At 49.2% G+C, this 26,842-nt stretch overlaps 11 protein-coding genes across 11 annotated transcripts; 6 read left to right on the forward strand and 5 right to left on the reverse strand.

The window, feature by feature from the left end:
• Window positions 1-498: 498 nt before the first annotated feature.
• On the reverse strand, window positions 499-3,003 carry PEX2_007130 (ankyrin repeat domain-containing protein; the record flags this gene model as incomplete). Its single annotated transcript, XM_016737990.1, has 5 exons — window positions 499-1,585; window positions 1,639-1,693; window positions 1,745-2,205; window positions 2,256-2,280; window positions 2,331-3,003. 5 exons carry the CDS (start codon window positions 3,001-3,003, stop codon window positions 499-501), a joined length of 2,301 nt encoding a protein of 766 aa, XP_016594562.1.
• A 385-nt stretch (window positions 3,004-3,388) lies between these two features.
• On the forward strand, window positions 3,389-5,531 carry PEX2_007140 (protein kinase IKS1; the record flags this gene model as incomplete). Its single annotated transcript, XM_016737991.1, has 2 exons — window positions 3,389-3,444; window positions 3,491-5,531. The coding sequence occupies 2 exons, from the start codon at window positions 3,389-3,391 to the stop codon at window positions 5,529-5,531; spliced, it is 2,097 nt and encodes a 698-aa protein (XP_016594563.1).
• A 281-nt stretch (window positions 5,532-5,812) lies between these two features.
• Window positions 5,813-7,886, reverse strand: PEX2_007150 (fungal specific transcription factor domain-containing protein; the record flags this gene model as incomplete). Its single annotated transcript, XM_016737992.1, has 5 exons — window positions 5,813-5,932; window positions 5,997-7,319; window positions 7,401-7,432; window positions 7,491-7,726; window positions 7,780-7,886. 5 exons carry the CDS (start codon window positions 7,884-7,886, stop codon window positions 5,813-5,815), a joined length of 1,818 nt encoding a protein of 605 aa, XP_016594564.1.
• Window positions 7,887-8,684: 798 nt separating this feature from the next.
• PEX2_007160 (Short-chain dehydrogenase/reductase SDR) lies at window positions 8,685-9,744 on the forward strand (the record flags this gene model as incomplete). Its single annotated transcript, XM_016737993.1, has 2 exons — window positions 8,685-9,574; window positions 9,633-9,744. 2 exons carry the CDS (start codon window positions 8,685-8,687, stop codon window positions 9,742-9,744), a joined length of 1,002 nt encoding a protein of 333 aa, XP_016594565.1.
• A 787-nt stretch (window positions 9,745-10,531) lies between these two features.
• On the reverse strand, window positions 10,532-12,295 carry PEX2_007170 (prefoldin-like protein; the record flags this gene model as incomplete). Its single annotated transcript, XM_016737994.1, has 1 exon — window positions 10,532-12,295. The coding sequence occupies one exon, from the start codon at window positions 12,293-12,295 to the stop codon at window positions 10,532-10,534; it is 1,764 nt and encodes a 587-aa protein (XP_016594566.1).
• A 197-nt stretch (window positions 12,296-12,492) lies between these two features.
• On the forward strand, window positions 12,493-13,731 carry PEX2_007180 (TFIIH/NER complex subunit TFB3; the record flags this gene model as incomplete). Its single annotated transcript, XM_016737995.1, has 4 exons — window positions 12,493-12,529; window positions 12,586-12,669; window positions 12,724-12,826; window positions 12,897-13,731. 4 exons carry the CDS (start codon window positions 12,493-12,495, stop codon window positions 13,729-13,731), a joined length of 1,059 nt encoding a protein of 352 aa, XP_016594567.1.
• A 423-nt stretch (window positions 13,732-14,154) lies between these two features.
• PEX2_007190 (uncharacterized protein) lies at window positions 14,155-17,061 on the reverse strand (the record flags this gene model as incomplete). The annotated part of the gene is made up of 1 exon (XM_016737996.1): window positions 14,155-17,061. One exon carries the CDS (start codon window positions 17,059-17,061, stop codon window positions 14,155-14,157), a length of 2,907 nt encoding a protein of 968 aa, XP_016594568.1.
• Window positions 17,062-17,604: 543 nt separating this feature from the next.
• PEX2_007200 (ankyrin repeat domain-containing protein) lies at window positions 17,605-19,118 on the forward strand (the record flags this gene model as incomplete). Its single annotated transcript, XM_016737997.1, has 4 exons — window positions 17,605-17,746; window positions 17,803-18,040; window positions 18,135-18,551; window positions 18,680-19,118. The coding sequence occupies 4 exons, from the start codon at window positions 17,605-17,607 to the stop codon at window positions 19,116-19,118; spliced, it is 1,236 nt and encodes a 411-aa protein (XP_016594569.1).
• Window positions 19,119-19,777: 659 nt separating this feature from the next.
• On the forward strand, window positions 19,778-21,025 carry PEX2_007210 (M6 family metalloprotease domain-containing protein; the record flags this gene model as incomplete). Its single annotated transcript, XM_016737998.1, has 1 exon — window positions 19,778-21,025. The coding sequence occupies one exon, from the start codon at window positions 19,778-19,780 to the stop codon at window positions 21,023-21,025; it is 1,248 nt and encodes a 415-aa protein (XP_016594570.1).
• A 1,319-nt stretch (window positions 21,026-22,344) lies between these two features.
• On the forward strand, window positions 22,345-23,928 carry PEX2_007220 (histidine phosphatase family protein; the record flags this gene model as incomplete). The annotated part of the gene is made up of 1 exon (XM_016737999.1): window positions 22,345-23,928. One exon carries the CDS (start codon window positions 22,345-22,347, stop codon window positions 23,926-23,928), a length of 1,584 nt encoding a protein of 527 aa, XP_016594571.1.
• Window positions 23,929-24,858: 930 nt separating this feature from the next.
• PEX2_007230 (F-box domain protein) lies at window positions 24,859-26,438 on the reverse strand (the record flags this gene model as incomplete). Its single annotated transcript, XM_016738000.1, has 2 exons — window positions 24,859-26,012; window positions 26,072-26,438. The coding sequence occupies 2 exons, from the start codon at window positions 26,436-26,438 to the stop codon at window positions 24,859-24,861; spliced, it is 1,521 nt and encodes a 506-aa protein (XP_016594572.1).
• Window positions 26,439-26,842: the final 404 nt, after the last annotated feature.

Here is a 26,842-nt window from a genome sequence, read left to right on the forward strand (position 1 = left end):
ACAGAGCTTCTAGCCGAGTCATTCCTCACCATGTCCGCCTTGAGCGGACTTGGCTCTCCACCAGGCATTCGGCATGTGCTTTTATCGCACAGAAGTCTGAAGGCTGCCTTGCGACATGTCGCCCAGGCCTGAAGAGTGCCTGTCATCCAAAAGCCACGTGATCAACGTGAGCACCCCAGTACATAATTTGTACAACCCTAGGAGTTTCGGTGTTTTTCAGTCACTAGCTCCAACTCAGATACCCGATTCGATGAGGAATCAAAATGAATGAAAATAATTCTTACTTAAACCCTTTCTCTTGTTCAGATTAGCTGTAATTGGTATCTTCGTACATGTTGCTTTATAATCCCATCTTGCACCTGCGGCTGAGGCACCCGTGGACAGTTGGAGGCTCAGATGAGGTTGGTTGTGGTTCCACCCGCGGACTCTTCAACCACGGGTTGAATCTGGGGAGAGAAGCGTGGCAGAAAATAGCGACAGGCTTGGTCAAATCCAACTTCACTTGGCTTTTTCTAACAAATTGCACTGATTTCCACCTTGTTCTTTCAACTGATCCTTCCAAGGTGCTGGGCGGTCTAAAATGGGACGAAGGGCATGGTAGTTCCGATGACGGGTCGGCACCATCCTCAAAAGATCAAGCACATTAAACCCACTACCTGGATCCCGGATGGATGGATCAGCTCCAGCACGCAGGAGGATATCCACGACTTCAAAGTTAAAGCGAAGACTAGCAATCCACACGGGTGTAGCTCCAATACGGCCACCAGGAGCATTGATATCAATGTCTGGTTCGGCAGCGATAATAGACTCGACGACTGGAACCATCCCAAATGAGGCAGCGTAGTATAGCGGATGTGTTCCGTCAATGGCCACAGCATCTTTCGTGTTTGAACCAGCGGTTGTCTGTAACAACGCCTGTATCCACGTGCCATAATTGCCCCCGCCGGGAAGAGACCTTGTGGCAAAGAATTTATGGATCATGTCTTGCTTGGGACCCCCAAAGCCGCAAGCAGCACCATGCTGGGGCCAGAAGTTTGTAGCATACTTCATGAAAGGATGAGACTGTCGTACTTTGGCTGGGTTCTCGGGACATGCTAGGTATCCCTGTGCGAAATTGTCCAGACTCAGGTACGTGAGACAACTGTGCATGGCTTTCAGATCTGCAGTTGTAGGATCCAGGGCAAAATATTGGACTCGAGATGAGCGAATCCAATCAGATGTTAGGAAATCCTTGACAGACGCATGCGCGAGATTGAGATAGCCATCTTGGTCCTCAGTGATGAGTCCCTGACAAATCTCAAGTAGAATATGTGGAGGAACAAGCATCATGTCCTTCTCGAGTGTCACACTTGTCTCGTCCATGACCACGATTTCGTTGAGGCTCTTCAAAGTAAGAGGCTGTTTGGTGAAACTGAGCCAAAAGAGGGCCTCATGAACAATCTTCCAATCATCAGGTGCAATTCTTTCCAACATATTTGCATATGTCTCGCGCAAAGTTCCTGGGAGGGTTTTCAAGGCCTGTCGCATTGCCCTTACAGATCGCTGCGTGCTTAGGTTGTCCAATGAGAGCTGGACCCAGCGGAATCTGTGAAGAAATAATTAGACCACAGAAGGCATGGGGATCGATACTATACTGACGATCCATCGGCATTTCGAAGAAGTGTGTATTCAATCTCCGCTTGGAATTCTGGTGCTAGATTTCTCAACGTATTATCAGTCTGGAGACGGTATTTGATAAAAGTACCAATGTCCCCTCGCGATTTTCCGCTTATGTTCAAGACAAATGCATCGGGGTGCTTGATGGAACTCATGGTGCTTGTAGTGGTTATAAGTACGCGGATGTTTGTAGAAAGACTAGAAAGCTTGAGAAGGGACGCTTCAAGAAGCTGCATGTCGTGACTTTCGTTGATTGCATCAACCAGAAGAACAATCTTTGTCTTTTCGGAAGCAGCCTTAGCGATTGCAGCTTCGAGAACGGATAATTCGATGGGGAACCTATGCGCCTGATTCTTTGGGCCTTTCTTGTAGACAGCCCGAATCTCGTCCAGTATTGAAGGAACTGTGACCGAGAGCTGTGCCACAAGCGATCCTAGAACATTCCTTGCGTTCTGGGAGGCGAAATCGCTAATTGTGCAATAAAAATAAGCAACACACATGGATTGGCCCTGAGAAGCCATATAAGTGAGTTCATCGGCAACTTGTGCACTAGCGAATGTCAGATATAGGAAGCAACCCCAATGCCAAATGGAACTTACAACAGCGTAGATTTTCCAGTTCCGGCTTCAAAGCCATGTCAGTGAAATGTCCCAGAGATTGCAATGGGTACATACATTTTCCCAAGAGGAAGAAAGCCCGATTTTCATCTTGATTAAGAAACGCCTTCAAATGACCGTCGACAAACCATCTACCAGTCCCATTTCTATGTCTTTTTGACGCCCGCAGATGAGAGCTTTCGGGGCTTACAGGGGCTATCCATTGCACAAGCTCTCTGTTAGCAAATTGATTCCGCTCCTGAGCTCGAATCCGCAAGTCTTCCTTCAATGTGTTTGTCAGATCACGAATCTCATGCTGCATCTCCCGATCCACCGATTTATGGTCCGCAATGAGAACCAGTATCAACCACGATTTGACTCTTTCAAGACGGATCAAATGCTCACTGACTTGCGTCTGAGTAAAGGGCCATTTCAGAGTTTGCTTGAGGCGCTTAAACTTGGTCTCAGCCGTTTCTAAGTCCATGAGTAAGGATTGGAGGAACTCATTTGTTGTATGCAGCACTCTCGCCATGACGTCGCGGTCGAATGGGCTTGTTTCAGATTCCTCCCACTTAGGGGCATCATCCATCTGCGCTGTCAGATGCTCCAAGATCCCTTTCAGAGCAAAGAGCTCTTCGCTGAGTTTTCGCACTTCGGACTTTGCCGTCTGCACCGCTTTGGCATATCTGATCAGGCTCGATAGCACATGGCTGACCTCTATTACGAGACCGGTGATAGAAATCGGGTCCATTGGGATTCAAATCAGGCTGGAATTGGGGTTCTGTCCACGTATTTGAGGTGAATATCATGATATCTTGGAAGGGCTGTGTGCGTTGTGTAAGCTGTACCCCACCTGGGCACTCATAGATCAGCCTAGTGTGGTTGTTTCAGCTTTTTTGAGAATACCCAAATTGGGTCTCAATTTGGCTGCAACTTTGGGCTTTCCTGGGATAAGGTATAAATATACTCCAGTTTCATCTTATTTACCATAGAAGATTACAAACAAGGAATAAGCAAGGTTAAGAGAGATATTGGTCAAATTGTCACTATCCACTACCGCCCTACGCTCACCGCCCCCAGGTCTACAACGTCATCGATGGGAGCTTGTACTCTCTCACCCTCACATTGATACCAGAATGCCCGTCGACATGTCTATGGTCCCCTACAATGGAGGAAACCTTGATGTTGTTTTGTAAGTGATCTCCAAATCTGTGCTACTAGTTATCTAATTGGGACAGACGGCACAATGACTCGGTGGTTGTTTTTGACCGCGATTCTCACCAGCTCGTTCTCCGCAATACGTCAGATGAAGACATTGACAACATGGACCTAGCCAACTGCCCATTCTGCCATCGATCCATGCGCGATAATAGCAGGGAACGACATTGTGGGGATACCGAACCCGAAGGCGAATTCATTAACCCAAACTACTTTCGCATGCTCAACAATAGCCTCCCCAGCTCCGCAACATCCTCGACTCCTCCTTCTCCAAGACATCGTTCTGTTCAGCCAGCCCTTGCCCGTGGGCCTATAAATAATAGGCCCGTCCAACCTACCTCATCCCCACAGCCATCGCCACAGGGAATTTCCTCTGCGGCATTCAGTCCAGACTACTTCAAGAGGTTCTTTGTGGAGGAACGAGTGTTGGGCAAAGGTGGAAAAGGGGTGGTGCTACTAGTGAAGCATGTCCTGGACAGTGTGTCCCTTGGTTATTATGCCTGCAAGCGTGTCCCCGTCGGTGACGATCATGAGTGGCTGGAAAAGGTTCTGGGCGAAGTGCAGCTGTTGCAGCATCTCTCGCATCAGAATCTTGTATCCTACCGTCATGTGTGGCTGGAAAACGCGAAGATAAGCACCTTCGGCCCGAGTGTACCTTGCGCATTTATTCTACAGCAATACTGCAATGCCGGTGATTTACATGATTACATATGTGGCTCTGTTCAAACCTCCACCACTGCGCAGCAATTGAAGGACCGCCTTCGGCGCAAATCTAAAGGCGAACCGGAGCCTCGAAATGACCTTGGAGGAGCTCGTACGCTTCAGCTAGATGAAATCTATTCTTTCTTCCGTGATATCACATCTGGACTTCGTTATCTTCACGCCAATGGATACATCCATCGTGATCTGAAACCAAACAACTGCCTGCTTCACGAGACCAGTGATGGAATTAGAGTTTTGGTCAGTGATTTCGGTGAGGTGCAGTCTCAAAACGCAATGCGCCAGTCGACTGGTGCAACCGGTACCCTTTCATATTGTGCACCCGAAGTTCTTCGCCAAGAATATCCCGACGGACCATTCGGCAATTTTACGTTCAAGTCCGATATTTTCTCCCTCGGAATGATTCTTTACTTTCTATGTTTCGCGGCTCTTCCATACGCAAATGCCGACCTCATAAATGAAGAAAAAGAGGACTTGGATCAGCTCCGTGCAGAGATCACCAGCTGGGCTGGATTTGACCACGCACGAGCTATCCGCTCCGATCTCCCCGAAAAGCTGTATAAGTTCCTAGAGCGCTTGCTCTCGGTTGATCCCGGCCGACGGCCCTCAGCTGACGAGGTGTTAAATGGCATCCAAGTCGGTGCCAATTCAAATGAAAACTTCCGGTTCAGGAAAGCCAGCTCGGGAAGCTCCGACGTTCCTGGGGCTCGAATCCACCCATTGGATAGCCAGCAGCCATCAGTAGAACGGGCACTCTCTCCCACCAAAAATCTACGCCGAAACCCAACATCTTTCCGGCGTGACTCGATACCTGACTCCGGTCATTTCCGAAGCAATACGGCACCTGTGTCTGACACAAATCCAGGGGAGGGTCCTTCTATTAGCCCTGATCAAGAAATGGTTCTCCGGAGTCGCTTCTCTGCTTCACCACCGTCGTCTCCAGCCCAACCTTCTCATGAATCATCGCCGCCCCTCGATCCGCAGTTCCAGTCTCAATCAATCCCTCAACATCATCATCATCATCATCATCTTCTTCCACCCCCACCGAGCCGGTTCCCCATCCTTAATTCCCTAGCATCTTGGAACCCATTGCCATCCTCGACTGTCTTACAACTCACTCTTTTCCTAGTCAAGATCACATCCCTTCTTCATCCATGTTCACCGCTGGCCGTCAACCCCTGGATCCTTTACCCTCTCCTTCTCTCTGCAGCATTTACGTTAAGAGCCCGCAGCACTCAAACCCAGATTCTTGCCATCTCTCTACACCTACTGGTAGTTGGCCTGGGTTTCCGTCTAGGTGCCCTGTGTATCTGGGACAGAAACTCGGAGATGAACTTGTGAATACTCTAGTATGCCTTGCATCCGTTTTCCGGCCCTTTTTAATGTACGTCTGCATGACTCTGTCACGATGATGCCCCTGTTATTCTTTAACGAGTTGATGAGATATTCCATTTGCATGCATGGAGGCAAGCAGCCACCCTCAATGTGATGTACAAAAGTGTTATTTGATTTTAAACAGCACACTCCGGAACTAAATATGTAGTGCGTTCAACATCGGCATAAATCACAAGTAGTCAGGCAGCTTTGCTTTCCTATATCTGAGATCGACACTTTTACTTTAGCTAATTATATGCGAAAGGGTCAAGTGCTCCAGGAACATCCGTAAACAACCCACCCATCTCATTAGAGTCTAACTGAGGCACCTCGAGACCAGAGTTCTGGAAATACTGGTCCAACAAGAGCTAGAAGAAAAGAAGACGGTCAGATATTATTCATGATCGGTGTAGATTCCCTGAAAGAACTTACCCAGTCCAGAGTCTCAGACCCATCAATCATTTCGGACATTGGCTCCATGTAGGGCAACTCCGGGCTCATTCGAGGAATATCCATAAACGCAGCCTCATTGGACGAGAATGTAGCCTGACGCTCAGCCACTTTCCGGGCCATCAAGTCCAAGGTTAGTGACGCAATGCGAGATTCGGGCGAGCGATGGCTATTAGCCGCCCAAATGCGTTGGGATGTCTTCAGTGCGACAATCTCTCTCGAAACAAAGCCATGGTCTGCGCGCTCGTCTACAAACGCCGTCGTATGGGATTCAAGGCGCACGGATATATCCAGACAGATTACCATTGCAGCTAAGAGGAAATCGTGAATTGTCAATGAGGAAAGCATCCACTGGTCTTCGTGTAGACGGCCACCAGGTTGAAATGCTTGATGTAAGTCTGCTTGGCGGGCGAGGATTTCAAGAGCTGCTTCTACACAGAAGCGTCGCGAAGACTCGAATTTGGCGTCTTGGTCCTCGTATCGGATATACCGTCGGTGCAGAACGACGAGTCCTTTCAGGTACATGAGTTCGATGTTGCATCGGTTTAAGATTATTTCGGATGAATCCATGAGAGATTGACTCGTGTCTCTTCGTTTAAGGAATTCAGGAAGTAGACTGTAAGCGCCCCTCATCTCTGCATCCAAATTGATGGTCCTGCTGTAAGATGGTGTTGCGAGCGAAATCGTATGTGCAACGATCTTTTTGAAGATGCTCATTACACCAGCCTTAGAGATGGAATAGAGGCAAGGGGTATATTCCGAGGTCGGCCGCGATGGAGGCAACGCTAGCATCCCCACATGAAGATCGGCCTCGTATAGGTTCCTGGGAAGGTGGGTGTCACAACACTCAGCTGGTATCATGCTTGGAAGGCCTAGCTGGAAACTCAAGAGTGCATCCAACTGGAAGATATTCAGCCACACTCGACGTCTCATCTCACTATCAAATGGTGTTGTCTTTCCGGGGAAAGTGCTGGGGTCACGGTGGTAGCCCATGCGGAATGCTAGCCTGAGTATGATCCCCATGTCGAACCACTGTCGGGAGCCGGTTTTCATATCGCCCAAAAAGCCACTCTGAAGATACAGAATCAATGCCTCTAATGCATAGGCATTGGCTGTTCTATATCTTCCTAGCAAAAGGCACTGCGCTGTCTTCTGTTGAAAGATTTCGGGCGATGGAATTGTACCATTCAAAGCCGCGTCTGCGTTCAGTTTCATACAGAAATGAACTGATACACTCAAAACAGTAAAAAGAAGCGCAACCCAAAGGATGGGAGCTTTGTGTGGTGCTTTCCAGAATTCCTCATACTGTTACGAGTCAGTCGGGATAAGAGATGTTCCCATCGAGTAACTCCGAAAAGGAAGTACAACACATAGTATGTGACTTACTTCATCTTGAAATTTTCCCGAGTGCAAAATACCTGCCATTGTAGAATTAGCCAGATATGCAATGGAGGGTAGGCGCAAATGATATCCCACCTAGTACCATGTACGGAGCATTGAAATATCGGGAGACCAACATATCACAGATAGGACGAGTAGGTAGCGAGACAAGAATATCCTTGATGTCTAATTTTGCTTCAGGTCCAATAGGAAGGCTCACGTCTGATTGTCCACTTCCACCCTCGCTTGTCGGCTCGCTGAGCGAGAAGGGATCAACGGTTGATAAACTTTCTCGAACTTCCTTGATATCCTCCAATATAGAAACCCAGTGACTGGAATCAACGTGGCTATTTTTACCGTGATGGGCATTGGAAGTACTGCGCACCTCTTTGTCTTGGAGATTTTGGTCTCCGGTGCGAAGTCCATTGCTCGCAGCCAGCCCAGTCGCAGCGGCAGAAACTCCATGAGCACCAGAAGAGCTTTTACTCTCATTAATTGTATGTGCTACTTCTGAGTGCGGTTGTGAGGCTGTATGGGACACATTCTCTCCTTGGACAAATGATTGGATTGTATCCTCGAGACGCTTCAGTCTATCACTCAAGGCACGTTCCTTTGAAGAACGCGTCTTACCGCGTATAGCGTTAGAAGCGTATGTGCAATTAGATTCCACATTGCGCTTAATGCATCTATCACAGGGTAGAAGTCTATTACATTTCAGCCTAGGAAAGGTGAGTCTATGAGATCAGATTTAGGGATGTAGTATGTGGTGCATGCTTACTTCCGCGTGCGACATGGTTCGCAGGACAGAGGGGGTCGATTTCGTTTTTCAAAGTTCACGGACATTTCCAGGAATGGATTTAGATATTCAAGCAATAGTTTGAAGTAATTTTCGTATTCTAAGAGATTATATCCGAGCATAGAAAAGGAGGGGGGCGATGCGAAGCGGAGATATTATCTCCATCCCGACCAGGTCTGTTATGTGACAGTATTGATACCTTAAATCCATAATTACACACCTTTTTCTGCAGACGGAACTGCGTAATATATACGCAAGTAGACGGAGATAACAAAGCCCTATGAGGCATCTCTCAGCCTCGATAGAACTGAATTGACGACGATGGATATAATGAAACCGAGTGCCAGAGGCTTAAATTCAAAGCGGCTTCCTATTTAAAGCGTTAAGAAGAACATCTTTCGACATTTGAACAGTGATACATTGATACTCCAGTTCACCAACTCACCCATTGTCTTATTCATTTTTCTTCCTATTCAATCAGACAAGAAATAGCCATGTCTGTACTTTCGTCTCTAGAGGGTTTCTCATCAGTTTTGTTCTCCAACACCTTCATCAAACTCCCTTACCCCGAAGGCGATCTCAGCGGACAGACAATCATCGTAACCGGTTCAAACCAAGGACTCGGTTTCGAGGCCAGCCGCCACTTATTGCGCCTAGGCGTGGGGAAGTTGATAATGGCTGTACGCGATCTGGTAAAGGGCGAAGCTGCAAAACGAGAACTATTGCAATCCACCAGCCGCGAAGAAAGCTCAGTCGAGGTGTGGCTGTTGGACATGGACAGCTATTTCTCAGTCAAAAGCTTTGCCAGCCGTGCTGCAACTCTACCGCGCCTTGATGCTCTGCTGGCGAATGCCGGGATATTCACCCACACTTTCAGTATGTCGGAAGAGGACGAGAAAACCATCACCGTCAATGTGGTGAGCACGTTCTTGCTTGTTCTCTTACTGGTTCCCAAACTACGAGAGTCAGCTTCCAAGTTCAATATTACACCTCGCATCGCAATCCCAAACTCGGGTCTGCATTACATGGCTTCTCTCGAGCAGCTGGATCCTAAAAATGAGGGCGGTATTTTCAAATCGCTCAACAACAAAGAAGCTACCAATATGTCGGGTCGATACCCGTTGTCAAAGCTGCTGGTATTGTTCGGGGTGCGTGCATTTGCGAATCAGTTCGCAAATGGTAAAGCGCCGCTGGTTATCATCAACACGCCAAACCCTAGCTTCTGCAAGTCCCAATTAGCGCGGGAAACGGACAATTTCGGTCAACGTGTTTTCGAAAAAGTGCTGGCTCGCACTACTGAGGAGGGTAGTCGTACTTTGGTACACGGGATCTTGGCGGATGAGAAAAGTAACGGGCAGTATTTGACAGACTGTCATGTTCACAGGTCAGTTGGTTGTTGGTGTTTACTTGGGAAACTCAAGTCGGCTAACTTTGTTTTTTAGTCCATCTTGTATCGTGACTGATAAAAAAGGGGTTATGATTCAAGAAGCGTTTTTCAAGGAGTTGGTCACCAAGTTGGAGAAGATTGCACCAGGCGTGACATCTTGTTTGTGAGGCTGTTTCGTCCTTCGTTTGTTCATATGCTGGGAATCATGTTGCAGTTCGTTATGCTCTGTCGTGGGCAGATGTAGGCTTAATTATAGGGAATCGGGGATTCTATGATAATAATAATAATTCAATCCTTATTATCTCAAAGACATCCAGTGCAGTCGTGTAGATTGGGGTAGAAGCCAGATCAATCTCAGGGCAAGGGTGGAAATACGGCAAGGAAGCATCAAAAGGGGGACTACGTAACAAGGCAGGTGACAGGTGAGAAGTCAAAGTCGAGACACAAGTGTATTCACTTAAGGTTAAACTATATGTGTGATGTCGAGAGAGAATAAATAAACCACACCTCCATCTATCAATCCTCCAGGCAGTCAATACTCTCGTAGTTGCTCTGAACCTCCCTAGAGAAGCCCGAGTATCATACGATTTCTCTCCTGGTCTGACAGAATTGAAGGAGTGCAGCCAGAGAAGCCCTCTTTTGATCTTGGACTTCAGTTGGTGAGTGATACCACGGTTTCCCATCTCATGAAGAGATAGGGGTATGCACCTTGTATTTTCCTTGAGGGTAAACCCAGAAGGAATAGGAAGCCCATTGGTCAGAGAAAGGAAGAAGGAAGAAGAAGAGAGAGAAAGAGAAAGAGAGAGGGAAGGAGAAGGAGGGATTTGATGGGGACTAGGGGGACTAGGGGGACTAGGGAGACAAACAAAACAAACAGTCGAATTGTCTTTTCCTACATAAAATACATGCATGTACATAGTTAGAGTAGAGAAGAGATAGCCAACTTTTGCATAACTATCCCATCCGTGAAGCTTTGAACTTGCTCACCCGTTTAGGTTCAGCTTCCTCAGGAGGGAAAGTATCCTGTTCCTCATCGTCTTTAGGTGTGCCATTGAGGCGTTTCTGCATATTGAAGAACTCCGATGCAATCTGCTTCTGGTGAAGCTCTTCATCGTAGTGGTCCAGTTCAGGAGCCACTGCGGACCCTTTTTTGGGATTTCGCTCAAAGACCTTTTCGGCTAGAGTTCGGTCATGTGGGAATTGAGGCGCAGAAGGTTTCTCGACGATATCGGAGATCGGTGCAGAAAATGGTTTGGGCTCTTTTGGCGTCGCGGGGAAGAGCACAGGCGGCACCACAGATGGAGCTGTGTTGGCTTGTCTGCGAACGCGGGATTCGGTGACTGCTGAGGGATTTGCTATTGTTGCCCCAGTAGTAACAGATTCACTAGCGGTAGCCTCTGGAGCAGCGGCTCTAGCACTTTTGAACCGTGAGGTCTTCTTGGGAACAGTGGAGGTGGTTGTGGTGGGCTCTGGGGCACGGCTGGTCCGTTCAACAATGGAATCAGCGAGCACCTGGGGCTCAGCCTGTGAGGCAGGTGCCTTCTCGGCGATGATCGGGGGCGCGGGAGCCGGTGCGATATCAAGGTCATCGGCGAACGCTACCCGTTTCTTAGGCTTCTTCTCTTTGGTAGAAGTTTCAACCTCCGTGGGGTTTGCGATCTCTTGCTGCACTTCCTCGGGGAACGTCTCGGTATCCTTGCCCATGTTCATCAGGCCTCGGGCATTGAGCTTGGCTTCCAATTCCATCATCTGCTGGTGGTATTCCGCTGTAAGGCGGGTGTGAGAGCGGCCATGTTCGTCTTCGTTATCTTCCTCGTCGTAGTCGTAATCGTAGTCCTCGTCAAAAGAAACGTCACTTCCAGACTCATCCATTTCCAACTCTGCCACAATAGCCCCCACCTCGTTGATACCATAATCGAGCATTTCACGGCGAAGTCTTGCTTCTTCTGCGGATTCATTCACGTCTGTCACAGGCGGTTGCATGCGGTCTTCGGCAGTCACCACAGATTGGGGCTGAGAGAATTTCAGGGATGCGCCGGTTGGCTCTGGGATTGCATTGTCGACGCTGGAGGAACCGTTCTGTTCATCTGCAGCCCTTGAGCTGACCGGCTCATCCACTGCGCCTTCGCGTGTAGCATCGGCAGGAGTTGCAACAGTCTTCTCCGGTTCACTCGTCTCCGGAATATCTTTGACACCAGCTTTCTTCAGCACATCCAGCAATTCCGAAGCGTCATTCCCAGGCGTATTGATCTTGCTCGAGATAACGTTTCCATCCTCATCAAGCTCCTCCATAATTTCCTGCATCGGGAACTCCGCACCGTCCTGCAGCGGTGGCTGATCATTCAAGACCAAAGCGTCCAGCTCATTTTGGGCCTTCAAAAGCCTCTTCTCCATAGTCGCAACATTCTGCTGCACATAGTCGATGCGTCTTCCAAGGAGATCAACCACTTGCCCGCGAGACCGCATCACACCTTTCGAACCAAGTATTGTCTGCATTTCCTTCTGATCCACCAGCGTGCCGCCGAATTCGAGAGCCACGGCAAGGAATTCGTCTGTGCTGGCGTCATCTTCTAGGTTGCTAATCTCCTCGCGAAGTCCATCGTATTCCGCTTCCCAGGTTCGCCAGTGGTAAAGCGATTTTTGAAGTTGGAGAATGTTCTCTTCGAGCGCGATGCGCTGCTCTTCGAGAGCGTCGAGGTTGGGGTTCGGTACTCCCATGCTTGTGAAAAGCGAAGGTTCAGTGGCAGCTTCGCACTGACAATATAAATTGAATGGAACGGAGCAGAGAGAGGGGTTGTCGGAGGCAAAAAGAAAAAAAGTCGCAAAAAGGTGACGAGGTGGTCCGTGCGCATAAGTTGCTTATCAGCCTCAACCCAGTCTGTGGTCCATCTCTCACACGTCACTTTACTTTCACCATGGCCTCTGATGCGGCTTCTCGCCGTGATGAAGACGGTGAGCTCTTGTTAAGATTTGTTGTGTTGTATCATGCTAACCACATCTTTTCACAGAGGTTTGCCCTGTCTGCAAATCGTCACGATACCTTAACCCGGACATGCGCTTTCTCATCAACCCCGAATGCTACCACAAGATGTGTGAGTCGTGCGTGGACCGCATCTTTTCATCCGGTCCCGCGAACTGTCCTGTAGCTGGCTGTCGCAAGACGCTGCGTAAAAATCGGTTCCGCAAGCAGACATTCGAAGATATCGGGGTGGAAAGAGAAGTAGATATCCGGCGGCGTGTGATGCACATGTACGTCTCTTACCAAACACCCCGAAGCACTCTTTAACATGTGCGAGTGCTAACAGTCTATTTTGATCAGCTTGAATCGTCGCGAAGAAGAGTTTGACTCAAAACGCGCATACGACGACTTCCTCGAACAAAGAGAAGACATAATCGCGAACCTAGTAAGCCGGATCGACGTGGCGAAAACCGAAGCCCAACTCCAAAAATACGCAGCAGAAAACATGCAATCAATCCGCACGAACCAAGCTATAGAAGCCGAGGAAGCCTCCTCCTTCCAAGCGCGCATGACCCTCGAACAAGAAGAAGCCCGACTACGCCGCCAAGCAGTACGCCAGGAATACGAGATCGAGCGACGCGAGATCCAAGCCGGACGCGAAGATTTCCTCTCACGACTCGCCTCCGGCTCATCGACAGATGCCGCGGCCATCGCGCGCGAAGGACACAAGGTGTTGCTCAAGAAGTCGTCCGCGCGCCGCAGCGAGGAAGAACGCATTCGACAGAAACAGGCCGCGCTACGGTTGGAGACAAAGCGCGGGACGAATCTTTCTATGGTGGATCATGCAGGTGCGGCGGATACGGGGCTTGTCAAAGGTCTGCGCAAGATCAAGACGCCAGAGCCGGAGAAACCGTACGATCCGTTTATGGGCTATGTGCCCGACAAACGCGATTACTATTCTCTCCAGTCGTATTATCCGTCGCAGTATCTTGATCCTATTCGCAATGATGCGCGGATGCTGGCTGGTGGTTATGATTTGCGTGAATACTACTCGCGTACCCTGCTTGAGGCTTTTGCTGGGTTGAGCTGCTTTGTTGGGGAGGAAATCTCACAGAGAGATGCTGCTAATATTTCGAAGTCGACGGCTACAGAGGGTGCTGCTATGGCTGTGGAGGGTGCGGAAAACACTGCCTAGATGCTACTTCGACTTGGTTTGTAATCGCTTTCGGGCTTGCATGGTATTTGGGTTGTTTTATGGCATAGCGATGGCGTTTTTTCTGTTCGCTTGGGGTATCCCAATCACTGCATATGGTGTAACCATCATTTTTAAAAAAAATTAACAAAGATATTGAGACTGATACAAAGTGCACGAAAAGTAGACGGTCGGAAGAGGAGAGCTACGCTACATTGAACTCTCGAAGAGATGGAAAGAGTTATTTCCAAGGCCGCGGGACGACCACAATGACATTTTGAGTATCAAGAACTACCTAACCAACAATCGATTACCCAAATCAATGAATTAAACATACAGATGGAACCATACTCCATGAAACAGCGCCAAACTAGCATCAAAGTAACCAGAATAGTATCAACACACGCAATGCGATGCAATAAACGCTCAGTGACCGTCTAGAGAAAGGTGGCCAGTCATCTCAGCAGTGCTCTCAATACCTTCCCAGGGCAAATCCTCCTCATCATCCAAGTCAATCTGGCCGTGGCGAGAAGACTTGTCAGTAGTACCAGTGACATCTGCATGGGACATGCCGACATCAATTCCAATTGACTCAAGAGTCGCTTCCATTTCGTGCTCGGTCATCTCACGACCATCTTGCTTTTGGCCCTCCAGAACATCGTAGAGAGCGTAGATTTGATCGGACTTCATGTCGATGTCCTTGAAGATTTTGTCAATCTTTTCTTGCAGGGCCTTGCGCGGGCGCTTGCCGAGCGATGCGTCGAGCTTGTTGTAGGCGCTTTGGTATGTGGCTAGTTGCATCTTCAGATGAGAAAGTTCGTCCTCCAGGCCTTTGAGAACAGTAGCAAGAGCAACAGCAGGGGGTTGCGAGGGGCGCATAGTTGGTTCTTCGTTCCAGACGGATGGCTTGGGCATACGCTCTGACACAGGAATGGGCTTGGCGACCTTCACGGACTCGTGGTTGCAGGTGCCGTCGGTGGAGTGACCATTGCAAACTGTGCAGTTCTGTCCATTGTGTCGAGCAATGGTATCCAATGCTTTCTGGGTGGCTTGTGGCAGCCTGGACGGATCAGCCGCCGCCAAGTCCACATGGTGGAGGGTGATATCAGGAAGGATGAAAGCGGAGGTCATGTCAGGCGCATTGCGCTGCTTCCTGCGCTGGGATACTGCAGGCAGCGAATTTTCTGAATGGCGCCGAGAACGCTCTGGAATTGGTACTGTGAGACTACTATCTCCGTCGGTGTTTGCCTTTGAGGCGGTAGTAATATCTCCAATGGCTGAGGCTGGGCGAGGGATTTCTGCTTTGGATTCACGAAGAGATGACTTGCGAGGGGCAGGGGTCTTCAAAATGCTTTGTCTGGTCGAGTTGATAGTCTCTGTAGGATTAGATTCCTTAGGGACACTCGAACGTCGTTGCTTGCGCATCATTCTTTCTTCTTCCAATGTCTTGCGTAGACGAGAGATTTCATGTTCATCAATAACACTCAACAAGGTAACGTCTGTTTCAGATGAAGCTTTGGTCTGCTCAGACACCTCCGGCCCAGTCACATCTTCAACTACCACTCGCTTCACGCGCTGTTTGCTCGTGTTGGGTTGCTTTCGGGAGCTCTTTGATTCAGAAGAGCGAGACGCAGCGGACTTTGATGGCTTAGAGTTTGATGTACGTCTTGATGATGGCACCTCAATAGAGAAGAGAGCATCATCGGCACGTTGCTTTTCAAGGCGAGAAATTTCCTTATCCACTTGAGTAGACACCTTGGAGCGGGAGTCATCCTGGCGTCTGGTCCTCGTGGTGGAGCGGTTGCTTTTCGATGTAATGTCTCTGGTGCTCCGACTAACGTCGCCGCTTCGCTCAGTGTAAGATTGGCTGTCATCGACATCATCAGACACAGCTGAACTAGCTTCGGACTCGACAGTGTCATGTTCGCGAGCCTTGCGGCCCGAGGTTCGGCTGAGCTGGGACTTGAGATCCGCATTTTCCTGTCGTAATTCCTCGTTCTCGGCCTTCAGCTCACGAGTTTCGAGATAAGCGGCTCCAAGTTGTGAGATAGCCGACTCTCTGTCATGGTTCAAGCGCTTGATGGCAGACTCTTGGACTTGAGCCTTTCGATCGGCAATGTCCAACTGGTTTTGTAAAGCGAGATTGGCTGCATCTAACTTCTGGTTCTCATGTTCTAAGCGCTTAGATCCCTTTTTGTCCTCCGATTCATACTTCGCCGATGACTGGCGAGGTCTGTTTGCTTTCAAAGATGAATTCTCTTGACGGTAACTGTCCATTCTTCTCTCTGCCTCGGATTTGAACATCTCGAGTTCCGCCACTTTATCCTGAAGTAGTCTCAGATGAACAAACAAGGCCTTCTCATCTTCGGGGACAGGCACTGCATCCAACGGCATGTGCTCATGGGGGAGAGACACGTCTGTGTGATCATGAAGTGGAGAGACAAATCGGGTAGAGCGCATCTTGCCCTGTCGGGAGTAAACAGGTGTGCCATCTTCATATACACCGGAGACGAGTTCAGAGATATTAGGGAGGTCGGGAAGAAGGAATGATTGATGGGTAATGGTATCACCAATAATGTTGGTGTTAGTGTTGGTTGCATTTGCACTGCTCTTGCGGGGAGTTCCTGCTGTGCTGGGAGCTGATTTGCGGAGTTCCTTCGCGTAAGCATCCCGCGAAGCTCGCTCAATTGCGTCCGCAATTTCCTGCGAGGTGTTTGCGTTTCCAAAACGCGTCGAACGCGTCTTCGTGGTGATAGGAGCAGGTCGTTCGTCTCCCAAAAATGAACCCTCGTAGCTGTCACGGACTTTCGCATGCATATCGGAGAATGTCCGACGCTGGTCGCGTTGAGCCTTCGAGACTTGTGAGTTCATGGTTTCTTTCTGCGCTTGGGTCGCTCGTCGCACCTGAGCGTTCTTTCGTAGGTTTTCACTGACTGCCCGACGCGATGGGCGCGTGGCAGCAACCGGCTTTTGTGGTGTGGGGTATTCAACGCGCATAGCGGGCGAAGATGAGCGTACACTGTTCTCGAAGCTCATCATAGAGCTGCGCGAGTCGTCGCGTTCTAGTTTTCCAGCACCGCGTCCCACCTCAACGGACATTTCGAGGTCGCTATGTAAAAGATCGTCGTCCAGCTCCTGTTCCTCCTGTTCTTCCTCTTCGGAGGTCTGTATTTGCGAAAATTCGGGGAAAGCACGGTCAAGTGTTGATGTGTTAATATCGTAGTCAAGCTCCTCATCGACACGTCGTGTTGAAGTGCCCATTATTTCGTCGTCCAAATTGGTGAGCGAAAATGAATCGTCATGTAACCCAATATTTCTGTTCATTGGAGGCATTCTAATAGTAAAAGGGTGAAGTTGAAGATTGGGGGTGGTTTGTTTTGGAGCGAAGTTGGAATGTTTGGGTCGGGCGCGTCTCGGCAACCCCGGGCATTCTGATTGGTTGGAGTCCCCCGCAGCCGAACTACAGAATCGAATTGTTCAACTCCTTTTATTTTCTAGTTCTATAACATACTTAGATCTAGTTCTATTTAGAGCTCTACTTAAATAGTGAATATTTACTATATCTGCGTAAGAGAACCAAAGGTATCAACACTACTATCAATGTTGGTGCGTTTAGTATGGGCAAGTCATACAAGAAATCTAGAAATCAGGTATCTTTTGTAGACCCACGGTAGTTAATGCCGATTGATACCGATTGATATGTTGATTAAATCCCCCAAATATACATAGCTGACGATATAGGAAAACATACTTAATGGAAAGACACACAGGTGACAGGGTTGTCTGGGGAGTTATCATGTGACTAACATGCGATATATATTAATCTTGACTTTACTCCCTCCTTTCCCAGAATATCGGACTTTTCTTTTTAACAGCATGTCGGACCTATTTACTGGCCTATTAGATCAAGAGAACTATGACCAGGGCTACACCATCCGGCTGCAGAAAAAGCGGGAAAGGAAGCTCCTTCGAGCCATCCGCAAGAACGATATCGCCAAGGTCAACGCACTCGCAGATGGTGTTCACCTGATGGCATCTCAGAGAGAGCCCCATTGCAAACCGCTGTCGGGCTAGGCAGACGCGAAATTACACAACTACTCATCCAATATCACGTCCAATCTCCGAGTAACCCCGGCCCCGATTTGGATGACGACGAGTTGCTCATAGCAGCCGGTCAGGGCTGTGTGGAAATCTTAAAAATGCTTATAGAGTACCGCAAGAAACTTGGCTACAAGGGCACTGCTTGGCCAAGTCATCAAGGTGACGAGCCAATTCACCGCGCTGCCACTTGGGCCGCTTGGAATGTCTTCAGTTGTTGGTGCAGGAAGGTGCCACAATTAACCTTGAGAATTCTCATTGGGAGACGCCATTACATCATGCTGCTAGTCTTCCGACTGGAGTACAGAATTGACTGCCGGTGCTGCGGTTTTACTCGCATCAGGCGCGGATGTCAATGCCTTAACCACTACGGGTGACACACCTATTTTGATGGCGGCTGGTGCCGACAATGAAGCCGCTATTAAAGAATTACTCAAGTCATCACCCGATCTTCACCAGAAAGGCTTATTTGGAGAGACAGTTTTACTTGTCGCTACCTCTTCTTGCTCCTTGAAAACAGTGCGGATGCTCGTCGCAGCGGGTGCTGACATCCACTGTCGGACTAAGTGGAAAGCTTCTGTTTTACATCTGGCAGCCGAAGCTGGGAAAATCAAGACTTTCAAATGGATCCTTGATAACAGCAATCTTACCATTGACGATCTTGACTGTCATAATTGGACTCCACTACACTTTGCTGCGTGCAAGAACCAGGTGGCAATGGCCAAGTACTTACTTGAACACGGGGCGAATCCGTCAATCGCATCATCTCCAGGAAATCATTCACCTCTTCATCTAGCAGCTGCTTATAACAAAGATTCCACTCTCGAACTAGAGATGGACTGGACGATTCCAGCCTTGTCGAGAGTCTTATTCAACATGGTGCTGATGTAATGGCACTGGCAGACAGTAGGATTTTGCACTTTGGGGGATGGCTTTCACAGGCATCCCGCACGAATATGTACTGGACCTCGAAAGGAAATACTACCCCATCCGACATGATCTTTCCCCTCCACTGCGCCGCTAGCAGTGGTGGCATTAAGAGGGCAAAAGCGCTTCTATCGGCTGGGGCGGATATCCATACCCGCACTGCCCCAGGTGGAAAGACAGCGCTTCACCTGGCTGCGAGAAATTCGCTCCGGAACATGGTCCGTTTCTTGGTTCAAGGAGGCCTGAATCATCGGCTGACTGATACTGAGGGACATACAATGGTTCACTGTCTGTCTCTAGCGGGAGAATACGAGCCCATTAGTGTCAAGGACTTTCTTGTCGCTGAGAACCTTTACGGCCCCTAGATGGAATCTGAGCTCGTTAGACTTGGACCTTTTGAATAATCACCCTGGAATACTCGGTACATACTACTACCTATGTACACATAAAATGAGACAGCCTTGGCGTCACGTGTATCTACCCCCACAGCGTGATCTAATTCCCCTTTTAGTATCTTAGCCAGCCCCTTGGTCCCTGAAAACCCCACTCGGGATGCAGCCCCCCGCTCTCCCAAATTGTATGGAAAAAGGAGCAAAACAAAAAACTCGGAAACCACCAGGTATTCCGGCATATCCGTGTCGAAAGAAGGTTAGTAGATGCCTCCGTACTACTTGACGTTGCTAGAAGAATTGATCACATATACTACATATGGCATAAGTATGTACAGATAGTCGACATATTTCTTGTACGAGTACGAAGCCAAGACTATGTGACAATAAAAGTAGTGTGATCAGCGAAGCTCGGTCTACTATGTTGTAGTTGCTTCTCTTTATTCTAGACGGCTAATAGGCCTTGGCTGATGAATATGAGACTAAGGAGCCCTTTCACCTGTCCTAATTGTTTCATCATGACTTTTCTCCAACTCGTGTCTCACCTGGAACAGAGAGCTCTTCCTTACTATAAAATCCACAATTGCCAGTCATGATGCAAGGCACAAATCCTCCAAATCAAGAGAGTCGTCCAGATGAAAGCCCAATTCAACCAGCTAGCAAGGCTCGCTCCTTTGGGCTTGCTCTGCCTCTTGACACAGGTTGTCGAGGCGTGCCCTTCCGTTTCTTCGTCTACTCTCAAGCCTAGATTTGCGCACCAACATCATCATGCTCGTGCTGTCGACTCAGGCGCTGCCGTAGCTGGCTCCTGCAAGCTCAAGCCGACTTCAGTGGATCTCAGCGAGGGTATCGGTGCTACAGATCAGACTTTTGCCCCAAGCACAGGCACCCTCAACGCCTACATGATTTTCGTTGACTTCCCTGATGCACCGGCCTCAGAAGCCACCGATGAATTGCACCAGCTCTTCATTCCCGGTGCACCAGACTGGTACTCCAACTCCTCCTTTGGTCAACTTACCCTCAACGTCACTGCCGACAAATCCCGCTTCTATCGCATGCCCGTGGCCTCCAGCACCTACGCCTACGACCGAGAGATTACCTCTGAGCTTCTCGCAAAGTACATCCAAGACGCGCTCAACTCGGTCGGCACGACCATCAACTTCGCTGGCACCGATGTTCTCTACATCGTCCCGACCAAGGCAGCAAAGCACATCTCGTTCTCGCCTACATACATGGGCGAATTGACGGCCGGGGATGGGACTGTGATCAGTAAGACTGTCACCTTCGGCCAAGACGCTCCTGACGCATGGGGCTTCCTGGTCATGAACCACGAGACCGGACACACAATGGGTTTGCCGGATCTGTATCCCTCAGATGGTTCTGGCGCCAGCACCACTGTGTGGGTTGGCGGGCATGACATTATGGGTTTGATTAGCGGGGCGCTTCCGGATTACTTTGCATGGCACAAGTGGAAGTTGGGATGGTTTTCCGATGATCAGTTTGATTGTGTGAGCGGCGCTGGATCGACAACTCACACCATTACCCCCGTTGGAACCAAGGAGGGCGTCAAGGGAGTCGTTGTGAGGCGGGATGAGACCACTGCTATTGTCGCCGAGGTAAGAGCCAAGGCTGGCGCGGATAGCAAGGCTTGCAGTGCAGGAGTGCTTATCTACACCGTATCAACATCCCTGGCTTCGGGACAAGGTCCAATTCGGGTTCATGATGCAACCCCAAGCTCTGGTGGTTGTGAAGGGGATGAACTCAATGATGCCCATTTCACGACCGAGGCGGACCGGAAAACGTTTGCCTCGGGAGATGGAGTGACAATCACTGTGGTTGGGCAGAAGGGAGATGATTATACCGTTACAGTTGAGGTGGTGTGAGTGGAGTACACCATGGGTGTGGATTCTATGTACAACATTTGCTACCTTTGTGGGCTACTTCTCCTATGAAGTAGCTATGTATTATTTTTTTATTATGTTGCATGTGGAGTATGTTACTTTGTATTACAGCATATGGTATATGTTTAGTCTCTATTCTCCGATTGGATACTTATCTCAAGTATCCCCTTATGCAGGTACGGAGTACTCCGTAGTAGCGTCGGTATTCCGTACGCTTGACACCGTTATGGGCTCTCGGTCAGATTGATCTTCGATCCACATATGATCTACTCCGTACGTGTCTGCTGATCTCTGAAACTGATGATCATGCCTTAATCTTCTCGATGCAGCAACGCGGCCTTTTACACCGATGACTTTTGGTCTAGTCTATCACCTACATATACCTCGGTAGTACTCGGATAGACCCATAGTAGGCGTGTATACAATGCCCGCTCGCTTAATATTCCTCGTATTTCTTCTATAATATTTAAACTATATTGCAGCTAGAAACTCAATTCAGTGCACATGTGGCCTTCGTTTCTTGTAGTTGGTTGAAAATATTTTCTTGGCATAGCATATCGACAGGGGAGATGGCAGGGGAGGTGGTACGCAAAATATATACATGTGCCAAGTAGTAACCCGAGGTCGCTAGCAATGATCAACAACGTTTTATTCCCTCTTTTCTTCCAATGCCCCTGCATTTCAATACACTAAATGAGTTTAGGGGAAAGGCGATCTCATCTGATAGGGACGGAGATATGTAGAAGGGCTCCACCTTAAGCGAGCTCGGGAGAGCCACAAAAACTCTATGCACAGGAGTAACCTTGGATGCTTGGAAGGAACAAGCTAGCCTTGGAAGCCAACGTAAGACATAGCGGGCCAATTGGCCGAGACTGCCCCGGAGGGAAAGAAAATATGTAGATTGATATGCATTGAGGACCATGTTGCACATAAAATTGTCCTTGTAGGGCGAGAATTGGGGAGATCACCACATGTGGAAGGCTATCGTTGGGCTAATATATAAAATAGGTACCTCTAGTAACATCCACTTGCATACTAAAACATATGGACAGTAAAGTACTGCAAAGTATCTCGTCGGGGCAGGGCATTTCCGGGGCCACGTGTTTCACCTTCATGCAAGAACGACCGACCAATCAGCGGGACCAAACCACTCACGAGCACAACGTCCGCAAGGGTTAACCCAAATGCTTTAGATCAGGTCGACATTTAAAAATGGACTGATTTCCCCCTTTTTTCGTATTCTATATCCTTGCAGGTTCCACGTACTTGTTGCAGTATCCTCTACTCATCCAACCGGTGCAATGGCAGCGTTCTCCAAAGAAAACCATGAGGAAGAAGGCCTGCTTGGAGAGATCCAAGAACAAGCCCAGAAGCAGCAAGGCCAGAAATCGTCCCACAAGTGGCGTACAGTGACCCTCGTGTCCCTGCTGGGTGCTTTCGCCCTGTTTGTGTACTTCGTGAGAGGATCCCAGTGCAACCCCCCCTCGCATGCCAGAATCCGGCCTGATCTACCTGTGGCTTCCCCCATTGACAAGTCGAAGAGATCATCGCATCACGACCATGCCTGCAATACTGTCGACGGCGGTTATCAATGCAACTCTAAGCTCTCACACAAGTGGGGCCAGTATGCGCCTTATTTCTCTCTTTCCGACGAGTCGGACATCTCAGATAAGGTACCTCACGATTGCCAGATCACCTTTGCTCAGGTGATCTCCCGTCATGGTGCTCGATTCCCATCGGCGAAAAAGAGCAAGGCGTATGCCAAGCTCGTTAAAAGCATTCAAGCGAACGCGACTGAATTCAAGGGCAACACGAAATTCATCCGCTCATACAACTACACCATGGGCGGTGATGACTTGGTACCTTTTGGAGAGAACCAGATGGTGAACTCGGGCACCAAGTTTTACCAGCGCTATGAGGCGTTGGCCAAGAAGGCCGTGCCCTTCATTCGCTCATCTGACTCGGCGCGAGTCGTGGCTTCCGGAGTGAACTTTATCAAGGGTTTCCAGCAAGCAAAGTCCAATGACAAACATGCCAATCACCGTCAACCAAGCCCCAAGACCAACGTCATCATCTCCGAAGAGTCTGGCGCCAACAACACTCTGAACCACAGCGATATCTGCCCCAAGTTCGAAGAAAGTAAGCTCGGCGACGAGGCGGAAGAAGAATACATGGCAGTCTTTGTGCCTCCCATCAAAGCCCGTCTCGAGGCCAATCTCCCCGGCATTGAACTCGAGATCATCGATGTTATCAATCTGATGGACATTTGTCCCTTCGATACAGTATCCATGACTGCCGATGGATCCAAGCTATCTCCATTCTGCAACCTCTTCACCCAAACCGAATGGAACCAATACGATTATCTCCAGTCACTGAGCAAGTACTACGGCTATGGCGCAGGCACCCCACTTGGCCCCACCCAGGGTGTCGGTTTCGTGAACGAACTCATCGCCCGTCTCACCCACACCCCAGTGGTGGACAACACAAGCACAAACCGCACGCTCGATGCCCCCGGCGCTGCGACATTCCCCCTCAACTATACCATGTACGCAGACTTCACGCACGACAATGGAATGATTCCGTTCTTCTTTGCCCTGGGACTGTACAACGGCACCGCTCCTCTTTCGACTACCCAGGCCCAGTCTACTAGCGAAACAGACGGCTTCTCAGCTGCCTGGACGGTGCCTTTCGGTGCTCGTGCTTATGTCGAGATGATGCAATGTCGTCGCGACCCGGAGCCGCTTGTGCGAGTCCTCGTTAACGACCGTGTTGTTCCGCTGCACGGTTGCCCGACCGATAAACTTGGCCGTTGTCGCCGTCGCGATTTCGTCAAGGGGCTTTCCTTTGCACGCTCCGGCGGTGACTGGCCCCAGTGCTACGCATAGGGGGCTTTTGAAAATAATTGGTGTAGGGTTGGTTCTCCTTTAACATACTTCTGTTTCATGATACCCTAAAGATTGCATCCTTACACAGATATCCTTATGTTTTTGATCAATGTTAATAATGCAGTACACGTTACTACGAAATTCGTGTCTTAGAAACAATGTAATTGTACCTAAATCCATAATCGAACGGCTCTAACGCATGCAAGTCTAGACTAAGTATGCTACTGGTTCATACAACTCTCTCATTGGTTAATAGTGCCAGGCAGTAATTTAGATCCACTCTCACTGTCTAAGTAGGCGAGATATATCCCGGCCAGGGGTAAGAACCTCGGAAACTAAATAGTTATTAGTAATATTAAAGCCCTTCGTTTCGAGGGTTACTGTGATCCACTTGTCGGAAAGGTCAACTTAGAAGACAAGCGTCTTTAATTGTGAATATAAAGCTTCATTTGTAGTTATATATAGTCTTCCGCACGACCCAGTAAAATCCAGACCCAACCCAGTCTGGGTTGGGTCGAAGGATTCGGTAATGGGTCTGGGGCCCCAAATTGGGTTACAAACTAAGCAAGACTGCCAAGACCCCCTTTTATGTAGAAACTGGGTCTGGGTTGGGTCTGGGTTGAGCTTTCGACCCAAAATGGATTATGCGGAAGACCAGTTATGTATGGTTCCTATTGTCGTCGAGGCTTAATCCCCTATATTCTAAGGCGTCTAATACTAAGGTAATAACTCTCGCGTAGAGTATTATATATAGATCTAGAAGATACGCCAGTTTAAGAAAGAGATATAATCTTATCTTTGTAGGGTTCAAGATTAATCGCTAGTCGTAGTCGTCAAAAAGGGAATTCAAACAGCCCCCAACTCCAAAAAACATTTAAAATAGTATTGATCACGTTTTAAACATCTCTCTAAGCTCCTCCCCCTCCCCTTCTACATACTCCAATGTGATCGACCATTCTTTTTCACTTGATGCGGAGCAGAAAGAACCCACGCCTCCCAAAGAGGCATCTGCTCAGGCAAGACATGCACACCGTCATCCCCCAAGTCCTCACTAGACAAAGCACGCAGTCTCTCAAGCGAAGTCCGCCTCAACGGCAATCGCCTCCCATTGACCAAAGAAGGGAAGCCATCAGACGCGAGCGGGACAGTAGTCGGCGACTGACCAGCCGAGGGCGTACCAGTCGCAACTGTAAAAGAAGATGGCACAGGGCCAGGGTAGTCATCAAATACCTCGACACCGTTCGAGACAGCCACCGAATCAAAGTGTGCAGCGTAATCAATATCCTTCAGAACCAGGCGCTCTAGCTGCTCCATTTCATCACGCAGGACAGCCAGCACATCGCGCCACAAGCCGCCAGGCCGGAGGTAGACCCCGAGTAGGCGGAAATCACGTAACTGGGGACTGTGACGACGTGCCAGTGCGATGATCTCACCTGCGCTCAGACGCCAGCCTTGGATGCTGAGTTTGCGGAGGGTTTTCCAGCGGATGTGGTGGAAGAGTAACTCGAGATCGAGGTCTAGGGGTGTTTTGCCGAGGAAGCCGATGTGGATGGCGATGAGGTTGTTGGCTGCGACGAAGCAGCGACGGAAGACTTCAGAGAGGTCGGCCATGGCTGTGGTGATGTCGGTCGTTAGGTGGAAGTTTATGTCAAGGCTTGTGAGGCGTCCGCCCATGGCGGCGAGCGTTGTTGATGGGGCACGGAGGAGCTGGAGGGTTGCTTCAGGGCTGATTTGAGGCCCTGTGAAGCGGATGGAGCTGCATTTCGAGTCCAGGAGGGCGACGCTGAGGTTTGTCACGGCGCGCGAACAGGCGGTTTCCCAGTCGAAGCGGATGCTTGTTGTGGTGCTGGTGCCGGTTCCCAGTGAATGGTCACGTATAAAGTCGATAAGGTATTCATCTGCTTCATCTTGGAGTCTGAGAAGTTTTATCTCCTGTAGAGCCGAAAATGATGAGATTGCGCGGCGGAGGCGGATTTGGTCATTGTTGGTTTCAGTTAAATTGGTTTGTTCGCGCAGTCGGCGGCTATGTAGCTGGGATAGTTCGGGATTCTCTGACCCCAAAGTTCGCAGTGTCCGGGCCCATCCTGTATTTTATTATTTGTCAATTTTCTCGCTTGTTTATGAGAGATTGAAGAGCTTGTACCGCTTCCTTGATAAAAGGGTCGGACCATGTATGTGATGGTCTTCACATAGTAGGCCAGCTGCATGTCTACCAGCTCATCTAGTCGCCGGAAGCCGTGCTCAGAAAAGCGTAAAGTGAAACGATTGAACTTGTAAGGGGTGCCGATTTGCATGAAGCGCTTGCAGACGAGTCGAAAGTGATCAAGATCGGATACTTCGCCATGCTCGTGGTCGCTAGGCCTGGAAGTATGTCCAGTTCGATTGAATCTGCCGTTTAGAGCTCGAGGTGCGGGTTCGAGAAGAAAGGACAGGATCTCGCTCAGTAGTTCGTCAGCAAGATCATAAATGTGACGTGGCTGAGCCATGATCGGCGCGCGCAGCCGAAGCATCGGCTGCTTGACGAAGTAGCAGCAACATGGAAATATAGAGGAATTGAGGGAAAGTCGACGCTCTTAACCCGTCCCCAGGACCGGAGAGACAAGTCACGGAGGAAATTGTGAAGAGGGGGGGGGAGATGGGGAATAAAAATAAAATAAAAAACCATATCTAATACTCGACTCGTCGTTGTTCTCCTGGAGACACTAGTATGACAGTTGACTTGTCTCACCATGCATGTCGAGAGCTCTCGCCCTAACGATTGATTTCGCGACCGGGGACGATCGTCAAGTGCCTGATTTAGCGCCCTCTGCACTGACAAGCCGGGCTCTCTGACCCGATCGGGTTGATTTCATTGGTGACGCTGCCACACAGGAATCACATGATTGATTGACTCTGCGGCCAGCCAGTGTGCGAA

Source organism: Penicillium expansum (assembly GCF_000769745.1).
Source record: "Penicillium expansum strain MD-8 chromosome Unknown contig20, whole genome shotgun sequence".
In the NCBI taxonomy this organism is placed as follows: Eukaryota; Fungi; Ascomycota; class Eurotiomycetes; order Eurotiales; family Aspergillaceae; genus Penicillium; species Penicillium expansum.